Below are 11140 nucleotides of genomic sequence, written 5' to 3'. Positions count from 1 at the left end.
GGTAATTTAATATTTTCTAAGGATCAGTCCAAAAAATCAATTAATAGGCTATTCTTGTGCATTATTTGTTTACAGTAATATTTTGCGGATCGTTAATAACATCTGGAATATCTTCTGCATTCTACATCTCCAACTAGGCCAACAATAATGTTCAAACACTGTGTAATAACACATAATTATGCAACATCATGTTTTTGGTGATGCCATAGGCACTGCATGACACAACTAGGCTATCAAATAGAAAATAACTATTTGTTCAATACGGCTGCACTATATATAATGCACACCCAGTTCACCATGTTTAGAGAGCAAGATGCGCGCTTGTTGACCTGAGCTCATTTCGCTCATCAATATGTCAAAATATATCCCACTTTGATTGTATACGACAGTCAGAAAGTCTACATTTTACCGAAAGACTTGACCTGAGGACATCACCCATATGCATAGGCCACCGAGAGAAGAATAGTCTTCAATTCTTCAACGCAACATCTGATATCACAGCTGTTTGGTGGCATCGCCAATTTTTAAAGCGCCACGGTCCTTTTTACGCGCAAACCGATTTTGGCTATTGACTGGACTAAATACCAAACAGATTGTCCGCGTCCACTAGAGCAACAATCGTATGATAAAAACTATAGACTACATTACCCATGCCCTTTAGTGGTTATAGATAATATTGGATAACCAGAGACCAATGGATGACTATTACGCACAATATTTGATTAGGCTACCATGACAACATAGGGGAATATTAAGTTGCATTCGCATATAATTTGACATAGGGCTACTTCACGTGCAATAGACGAAGAAACGAGTAGCCTAGCAAGTGCACCTCCCATCGTGTCCCCCAAGCCAACTATGCGCTACTCTGGGAAACACCGTTGGAAACTTATTCAGTAATGTTGGGGACTGCTAAAGCATTTTGCGGAGTGCTGGCTCATCCCTGTTTGGTAATATATCTCAATCATCCAGAATTTTTGGGGGAAGATTTGAGAAACATATTTGAGGTTTCACACCCCTCCCCCATTCGAGGATACCCCATTTTCATGGGCAAGTCTTGTGTGCGCTTTGAACCGAAGAACCAACGAAATGTGGAGATATGTCTATAACAAAAAAACTTTTTTTTAAACTCTCAGCAGAAAATAGTTTTTTTTTTATTATAAAAAAACAAACTGGGAAGGCTGACTGAATCAGAAATGGTGTCCTACTTGTTTATGTTTTTTGAATACTACAGCTTTGAGGATTGGGTGAGGTGTAGGGGTGCTGTCATCGGTCTTCTAGTATTCTGGAGTCATTGGTCATGTGGTAACATTTCACGAACTCTATTGGTCCAAGGCACGTGTCTTAGATACCGGACTGCAACGTCACTGGGGGGACTCGTAGCCTATTAAAAATAAGAACGAAAATCCATAGTGAAAGTATTTCAGGAGCAGTTAGCGCCCCTTTATCTACTCGTAGTTTAGTAGTTGAAGCATCAAGATTGGATTGGTTCTGAAAGGGGACTACTACTACTCAGTATTTTAAATGGTAGTCTACTTTCTCAACAAATAGATCGATCGCAGCAAGCCGGAAAAATACATTTGAAGTATGTTTTTTCTTTGTGAAAAAGGCAAGAGGCGTGGTTTTATTACTACCAAAACTAGATACTGAAAAAAAACGGATTTCGTTTTTATTTCCAATTACATTGTATTTTAAAAAAACGCAGTGGACAAGGAAAGCTAAAACATTCATACATTGGAATTCATAATTTTGTGTGGGAGAGCGAGAAAGGTAGGCTACCAGAATTGGACATTGAGTATTTCACCATGGAAGAAGATGATAATCGCAATGGAGAGCGTCAAGATTCGGGCGAAGAATTCAACAGAGCTATTCTTCCTCTTCTTCAAGCACCTGGGAACCAGCAACCGCACCGAATCACAAACTTTTACATTGATAATATTTTGAGACCAGACTTTGGACGGCGGAAAGACGGGACTTTTAATTATGATGAGAATCACCTCAATGGACGAGAGAATAGTCCTCGCCTTCCCCCAAAATCTGGGCAGTTAGGTGGGACGGTGGCAGGGGAAGGAACATCGAATTCTCGTTCAGTCGGTGAGCCAAAAAAAGATATTGTTGGAGATGCGCCTCTCAAGCCCCGAGGAGAAGTTGGAGATCAGTGCCTAAGCTCCGACTCGGATAGTTCTCAAGCCAATTCTGCACCTTCGTCGAAACCTATGCTCTGGCCAGCCTGGGTGTATTGTACAAGATATTCAGACCGACCATCCTCAGGTAAAGTATAGTATTTTCCTTGCCTTAGTATAATTAGGAATACCATGAACCATTGGATCACGTGTGCAATATAAACTGACTCAGTGAACTAAATAAGTCAAAATATAAACCTGAAACCATCTCCTGCAGCCGCATTATACAAACATAAAAAGTATCCCTTTGTGTAGCCTATTTTCAATTATTTGTCCGAAACTTTTAGGAAATGAATACAATTATTATCTAATAATTTTTTGGTTGCCAATTAATGTTATTATTATTTTATTTTTTTATCCATAACGACAAGGAAGATTTCGATTGACCTAGAATTCTGATTGGATGATAATGGCGGTTACAAACCAAATATTGGGCATAGGCCATACTATAGGCAATGTCATCGTATTGTTACTGTTATTATAAGTATCTCCTTAAAAATATTTGTCAAGTCATGCAATTATTATCAAGCTGACAATTCCGTTTGAGTAGCCCTAATAAAGAAAACAATGAAAAGGAGGAAAAAAAGAGAAAAGTCAATACTTTTTGGAGGAGAAAAAAAGGATTGAAAGTATCGAAGTATTAAAAATATTGAAGTAGTTAACATGTAAAGCAACTTTTAAATCAGTATTGAAACGCAGTTTAACGCCATTGTTCCTCACTCGTCTTTGTTAATATTTAATTAGCATATTTTTTTGACAATGGAGCCAGGCAAAAAGTATTCCATCTATATGCGAAATGACTGAGATGCGTGCAATCAGACTTTTAGAGTGCAAAGTTTCAAGAGAAAAATTGGACAGATATTAAGAATAAAAACGTCGTTTTATAGTTACTTTTTACTTCCTCCTCTGCTATATTTAGCCTGTAGTTTATCTTATACTTAAACTATTCTCATATTAGGATATTAGGCCTAGCATAAGTGTTTATCTACTGCTGTAGGATGTGATTGTCAGATCTTCCATTATGGCCTATAGCCGAATGTTTGTTATATTTTGAGCTTTTTCATATAATGCCGAAGTGAATACACTTCAAAAGTGTATCAAAGTAACAATTATAGATACTGTCCGTTTTCATTTCTAGGCTATTTAATTTCTAGCTAACATCGTTTAAAATTAGCACATTGTTAAACTACATTGGATTATCCATTCAGCTATTTAGAAGCACTAACATGAAGTTAATATCGATAATATGCCATCGTCGTATAACATATAGGCCCTATATTATGCATAATGAAATGAATACATTAACTTCTCTGAACAACTCGAAAATAGTAACAAAAGAAAGTTCCATTACTAAACAAAAAAAGTTACCACTGTGTTTTATGTTGGTCTCATAGCATAGGTCTGCATGTAACGAAATAAACGGTATAAGAAACTTCATTCCAGGAGTACGGAAAAATTTGCTTCGATGGAAGATAGGCCTATTGATCATAATAACATCCAAATGCTATTGTGAATCCCATAAACGTGTAGCTGCGAATCGATCTCTTATTTGGTGTAGAACCAGCCAACTCAAAAACAGTTTTATGAAATGTTCACGATATTCATTACATATTTATGAAGCTTATAAATTTAGTTCCTATGGTAACAACGAGAAAGGGGCGCCTATACCCCCTCCCTCTAACCCCACCCCCATCAACACCCACCCATCATCCTCTCCTATGCACACAAAACCCTGCACCCTTTTAGAATACTTTACATTCTAATACAATTTTCGGTCTACAGCTTATTGTACCTATACTGGCAATTTGCTAATATTAATACCACCACAATACTTATTCTGCCCATTGGGCCTAATACTTGGTTACTACTGCTATCCTACTAGGTCTATTCTAGCATGTTAGAGTGCTACGAATCTGTTTTGATCGACATGATCATCATATTAATTAGTCAGGCATTAGTGATCATGTTATTGAGGACGTTGAAGGCATCATTTCTGTCTGTTTCAAAGTCTGATTGATCATTGAATGTATTCTAATCTACAGGGCCAAGATCTCGTAAACCAAAGAAGTCGACCACTACTACCACGACAACGACGACGACCCCAAGCAAGGATGACAAGCGTCCAAGAACGGCCTTCACAGCAGAACAACTCCAGAGACTAAAAACGGAGTTCCAGACTAGTCGGTACCTGACCGAACAGAGAAGACAGAGTCTGGCACAAGAACTCGGCCTCAACGAATCTCAAATTAAAATCTGGTTTCAAAACAAGAGGGCCAAAATAAAGAAGGCTACCGGGAATAAAAACTCTTTAGCCTTGCACCTGATGGCACAGGGACTATACAATCATGCCACATCATCTAAGGATGAAAAATCAGACAGCGATTGAAGAAAATATACAAAGCAATAAATAACTTTAAAGGGCCAGTGTACAAAAACACCAGCAAATATTTAAAACATGAATGAGACAGGATTTTGCAATATTCTGTAGGTATAGTTTTTTTTTTTTAACTGTTATTACTTTGCTAGGTATTATTACTGCACTGTTGGAGCTAGAAACACCAGCATTTCGCTGCACATGCGATAGCATCTGCAAATCGGTGTTTGCGACCAATACACTTTGATTTGATTTAAACCATGTTGTGTTATAAAACTTTTGCCATGTTCTCCCTGGAACTTTAGAATTGCTTCAGCATCAAAGTTTGTTTTATTTTTTTTTGTTTTTAACAAGTTTTGTTTTTATCACATTTGACCGAAATAATGGAAACATGCTGATGTCCAAAGATTTGTTCTGCTGCATTTTGGAAACTGTGAATTTAAATAGCCTAAATAGTGTTTATCTATGTTTTTACGTTTTTTTATCACACTGTTTCCTTGTACTTTGATATTCATGTTGAAAATATGTTTTCTGGGGCTCCTTCGTTTTGTGTAAAAATACAGCCTGTCTGAGTTGATAAGGGAACCATACGCATTAAATGATGCGTATTATCTGATAACAATGCATTTTTATATTCAAGTACTGCATTAACTATAGCTATCTCGTGAGCATTAAAAATGAATAAATTCAGTAAAATAATTCAGCTTTGGGTACATGTATTGATATGAAACTGAGATTTGATGAAAAATAAATACATAATATATTCAATAGGCCTATAAATTACTTTAAACTTGACCCAAACTATAGAAATGAGTTGAGTCATAAAAGGAATGTAGCCTAACTTCACTTTCACGAAAGGACCTATCTTGAAATACCTATAGCATATAGTAAGAAAAACAAAACAGTATTTTATAAACCGAAATATTTGTCTGGTATGCAAGCGCGTAAAACGAACTTTCTTGCAAGTCTACCATTGGTTAACAATGCTATGATTCACCCCAAAGTTCAAGTTATGCGCGCGTAGCTCATATCCAATGGTTAAATAGGGAGGAGTGGTGGGGGTGGATGACAACAATGGGAATTGAACAGATATCCACTTGGAATTATCATGGAAATGCATCCGTTTTGGGTCACTTCCACCACCAACAAAATCCAATTTAACCCCGGCTCAAATCAGGATTTCAGTGCCAAGCAAGGACCTTTAACTTTGTACCATAGGCCTATATGGAACATCTTCACTTCAATCATTATACTCTCATGAAACACTTCACCGCTGAAGTAACGTCAATGGGCATCATATATAGGTCTACTGTACAAATAATGTATCTCAAATGGTCCATGCATTCCATAGTTTGAAATACAATTTATTGTTATTTGCAAATAACATAATATTCATATTTACAAACAATACTCAGCGGCCATATTGTTTCTCTAAAAGAATGTTTACATAACTTATTTATCTTGCAATAACTTCTTTTTGTGAATGAAACATTTAGAGGCCTTTGCATGAAATCTGCAATCTGTCACCTGTATATCACGAGACAAATGTTGCTGTATCTACCAAATTGTGGTCTTATGATGTGAATGATCTTTTATTGTCAATCTTAAGTGTGTGTAAATTAAAATCCAAATTTAAAACACACTTTGCCTTAAAAATTCTGTAAATGAACTTTTCTATGAGAACTGTGCTTCAAAAAACTAACACATTAAATGTTTATATCAAGAATGGGCTATTGCCATTAGAGATGGTATACAACGTGAATTTACAACAGAATTTTTAAGCATATGTATAAAGAAGGACAAAGTTTTGGTTGTATTTTTCTGTCAGTATTCTTTGATATGAGACAAATGTAAATAATTTGTATCATACTGTGAAATTAACCAATAAGTAAATAAACCACAAGAATACTAAGACAAGTTTAAATCCTTTACTTTTTTTATAGTGATATAAACAACATGTCAATAATCAGAGGGCTCTAAAAGTACAGGCTGACCAATAGTCTACTGTTAATTCACAAACTGCCACTCTGGGAATCATTTCTGAGGCATAAATGTGATATGTCCAAGCCGCATTTATGTTGAAATAACTATATATCAATTTGCATAACAATTACTGGCCTGTCTTGAAGGTAAATGAGACAGCAAGGAGAATTTAATCGAAGTACAGAACAAATAATGCCACTTAAAAATATTGTCCTCTGATAGGCAATTGGTGGGTTTATGTATGATGCATGGTCATTTCCTTGATACAAGGAAATGGCCCCATGCCTCGTTCTGGATGGGCTAGCTCTCAATGGGCTAGCTCTCAATACACATATTTGTGGACGTGTTTTCTCACACAGAGTAGACTGCATTGTGTGATTTGCTATTTGCAGGTGGTCATCAGCTAAATAAACCTATAAAGAAGAATACATTATTTCATGCATGGGAATAATGTATTAGACTTGTTTTACAGTCTGCAATTTAAGTGGTGTTTACATAAATGACATGCTGGTAATGAGCTAGTAGGCCTACTTGCATTCTGGTTTCTTTGGGTTTTATTCAAACAAGCAGCACTTGCACAAAATAGCAGGTAGTTATAGTTGTGTTGATTTCTTGGAAGTGGCAACAGAAGTATCCATAGTTACTGTATAATGTCCTTGTAAATACCAGGGAAAACGCAAGTGAAACAGTAAATTAAAGTAACCCTACAGTAAAGTAACAGCACTGTAAAGTATTAGTTAAATTACTAAAGAGTTCAAATTACTTTAAAAAGTTGCACTCTTCAAGATTAAGTATGAGCAGAATTCAATCAAACTTGGTATGCAGAGAAAGCATCTTGTGCCTGCACCAGGAATGGCATTTTTTTTTTTTAAATGACAATGGAAAGGACGACTGTTGGTTTCGCCAGGCAAACATAGTCTACAATGTATTTACTAAATGCAAAATACTAAAAAGAAATGTTGACCACAAAGAAAAGTTACACATAACTTGCACCAAGGTGCACCATGATGTCTAAGTTATATGCAGCAGAGTATACCTCATTTTAGTTTTACAATTGAGTAGTGGTCGGGTGACCGCCACAACTCATACCAAAGTCAAAATACAGTCATTGGTGCACAATGCTGAATGCAGGCCGCCTATACTTAGGAGTCCTGAATAGAGTTTAAAGAGAAAACCCAGCATCTCAAAAAAGGTAAAGTACTCATTTCTGTCTTCCGAAAAGTGATTAGATGTGCAATAACTCTGCAATGATCTCAAAGGTGTTCTAAGAATCCCACGACAGCAATTTCACTCAGTATTCCACTCAGTTGCTATAACATTCACCTTCAAGTAATTTGCTGTCAAACATTTCCACAGCAGAATAACAAACAGGGAATTAAAAGCTTATGGAAACATTAAAACTAGTAGGTTCAATATAATACATATCCTCATAAATGAGCCTTTTGAGACTCGTGTTGTTTGGTTACAGAGGAGTTAGTAATCCAGAATGCTGAAAGCTATCCCATCACCAGTTTCTGACTGTAACGGAGTCTCTCATCAACAAAGTCAATTTCCCCTCACATGCATCAACCAAGTAAGATTGATCAAATCCAGAAAAATAAGGACACCTTTTGAATATGATCATAATACAGTATACTCATATGGATTTCAAAACTGCCATGCATAACCAAACACATCAAACTTCAGTCACCAATACAGGTCACAACGTTCTGCAGTCTCAGTATTACCTGATGCTCTCAAACATGTATAGAAAGGCCCCAAAAAACAGAAAAAGGATCCAAACACAAAAGGGAGAGCTATCTGTGCGGACCATTCTCAGCATTGACCTGCTCCTCAATGCCCCAGAACCTCATCTGCATTTCTATTCTTGCCCAGCTTGTGTATGTGGAAGTAACGCCCAACGGTCACTGACTTGATGAGCTCTCTGGGTTAGAAAAGCTGGTGCCTTAGACGCTGAGCTGAGCAACTCGGTTAGTTCCTCAATGGAGTCTGTGGCCGGGATCCCCTGATGAAGGTCAAAGCCCTCGGTCACAGCTGCAGGTGCTCATTTCCTTTAACGCATCACTTCTTCTACACCTCAGAATTCAAAATGTCCTTAAAAAGGAATCTCATTAAATTCTGTACATTTCTACAAAAATTACATCGTCAAAAAGCTTGTACGTTCTCTCCTCCAACTCTCCATAACAGTGATGCATGATATCTTTTGACCATCAAATACACAAAAAGTTCCTGCATAACTCTTCATGTTGATGAAAGTTAAAGTTTGGATAGAAAGTTCTGCCACAATTTCATTCCCTGCCTCTGGACATGAAAATGAACATGATTTCATCCACAACATTCCAGCCACCACTTTAGTCACGAGACTTTAAGAAGGTCCAAATGCAAATGCCCACAGACAATGAAGAAATAAATAGCCTGCCCTACATCTTAGTCATCATAAGTTCACATATCCCGTGTCATAAAATTTAACCTCTCCAATTGGCAGAGGCAAAGGGCAGTCTGACTCAAAAAGAAAATACATATCAGAAAAGTATTGATGTCTCTTGTGTGTTTCTCAAACAAAAGACCCATCCTGTCCCTTCCCCCCACTGAGTTATTTATCCATAGTTCTTAAATGCTTCCTAGTCAAACTTGAATATGGAATGAAGCGTTAGGCTTTGTGGCGGAAATATAATTAAGCTGGTGAAAGATGTATAAGGTGAAGAATAGGGATGACATCAGGCCAATTTCACACTTGGCACTCGGATGGCCGGGCCCAAGCTAGGCTCTTGCCACGCAACACAGATCAAAGCACACTGCTACTACCAAAAAGGCAAAGGAGGACTTAAGTATGCTAATCTCCAGGACAAATATATTTTAATCTTGTTAGAATACAAGTTAATGCTGCAGATCAGTGACTAAACTTTATAGAGAGTAAGGGAAATATTCACTTTCCCAACATTTCTGAATGAGATGGTATTCCTGGACCATTGAAATTGCATTTAAGAAATTATACAAATGGTTTATCATATAGTCCTCATTACCTGTGTGAAGGTTGCATTTCATCTGAGAAACCCCCTCCAGGAGTCCACTCAGCATACTGTAAAGGCACTAACATGCGTAGGAAATGAGCATTTAGTGGTCCAGTTTGCCCCGCCACTTTGAGCCCCTTGCCAACAGCACCTTGGTAACCCTTGATCTGTCATGAAGTTAAGCTCAAGCCCTAGACATCCAGAGACAGCTATGCACACAAAGCAAAGCTGACACTTTCTTAAGCCAGAATAAACTCCCAACACACAACTTCTAGGAATATACAACAAGTTGAAAACTTTTGTTTTGAAAGAACTGGATGTGCAGTTGGGGGAAAATGCTGTAATTCCTGATAATAATCGAAATTATATATCCTGTTAGTATTCAACTTGCCTGCTTCATAGGGTTTATTTTCAGTCACATGTAGTCAGTGGAAGTTTGACCCATACAAAGCTTGACCCATGCATTTGTTCTTCGTTCCTTAGCAAAGGAGGTTTACATTTTTTTCTCCAAAACCAACCTAAATCTTTCCACAAATAAGTGTAGATACATGTTGGGTAAAACTTTCCAAAAATGCTAAATAATATTTAGACCATAAAGCCCCAAAATACACATGTGACTATTTGTCATTATTGGATGAAGCTGTGAGGGTCATTATATGAAAAAGGAACAACATTGTCCATGTGGTTTTGCATTTCCCTGGCATATAGCAGTGTGTTCAACCTGTAGATGGTGAATTTACAACCTGTGTTCTCTAAGATATGTGTTATCACAATTTTGTTGATAATTTACCTGATTTAGGAATTTACAAATGTTTTTATAGGGAGATAAGCATATCAGGCTATGTATATCTACCAAGGCTCTCCTGTAGGTTCTTTTCCCCCACCTTGCACATTTTTTTTTGTAACACTGAAAATTCTGCTTATCATCGAAAAGGGCTATTTTATAAAAATTGTTGGATCAATTCTCATAACATTTGACATACTTCCCCATATGTCAGAGCACATACTAATGTTTAAAATGTTACCACGACTGGAATTCAATTGTTGGAGACAGCAGATGATGGAACGAGGACTGCCCATTTCAAAATCAAGAACCAACTCCCTCCTCCACCCATGACACACAGAGCAAATCAAATGTAACCTGGCATGCGGAAATCCACTATCTCCAACAGTTGAATTCTGGACAAGAAATGGCCTGTACAATCAACAGATTTGGAATTCTGTGAGATTACAAACAATTCTAAAACTGATCAGCTTATGAAAGTGAAAGCACAAAAGTGGAAAAAAATGCTGATCCAGCTCATCTTGACATTGCCTGTAGGACCCCACGCCATCTTTTTTTTTTACATGGGTGCTTCCTCACAGTCCCTCAAGGCTGAGTATAGCACATTTAAACTTGGTTATTTATTTTTACTCACATCGTATCCTTATTTTGAGTGCTACTTCTTCCTCCTGCATATTTAAGAAATAATTTATAACTTTTTGACAACAGCACCCAGCTGGAAGTTACTAGAACTACCTCTAAAGAAACACCTGACTTTCTATATCATAATACAATCCTGTGGATTTGACAACGTTAGTCCAGTATC

At 37.2% G+C, this 11140-nt stretch overlaps 1 protein-coding gene across 1 annotated transcript; it reads left to right on the top strand.

Moving 5' to 3' along the window:
• Positions 1–1654: 1654 nt before the first annotated feature.
• Positions 1655–6199, top strand: LOC139550742 (homeobox protein engrailed-2b-like). Its single transcript, XM_071361857.1, has 2 exons — positions 1655–2271; positions 4226–6199. The coding sequence occupies exons 1-2, from the start codon at positions 1806–1808 to the stop codon at positions 4567–4569; spliced, it is 810 nt and encodes a 269-aa protein (XP_071217958.1). The 5' UTR covers positions 1655–1805; the 3' UTR covers positions 4570–6199.
• The last annotated feature ends 4941 nt before the right edge of the window (positions 6200–11140 follow it).

Source organism: Salvelinus alpinus, chromosome 23 (genome assembly GCF_045679555.1).
Source record: "Salvelinus alpinus chromosome 23, SLU_Salpinus.1, whole genome shotgun sequence".
Classification (NCBI taxonomy): Eukaryota; Metazoa; Chordata; class Actinopteri; order Salmoniformes; family Salmonidae; genus Salvelinus; species Salvelinus alpinus.
This window is presented reverse-complemented; position numbering and strand designations above follow the sequence as displayed.

Bases quoted from the DNA above. Each gene is read 5' to 3' on its own strand.
- LOC139550742 (XM_071361857.1), top strand. From the start codon at position 1,806: ATGGAAGAAGATGATAATCGCAATGGAGAGCGTCAAGATTCGGGCGAA. The intron at 2,272-4,225 runs GTAAAGTATAGT...TCTAATCTACAG, and splicing joins TTCAGACCGACCATCCTCAG to GGCCAAGATCTCGTAAACCA.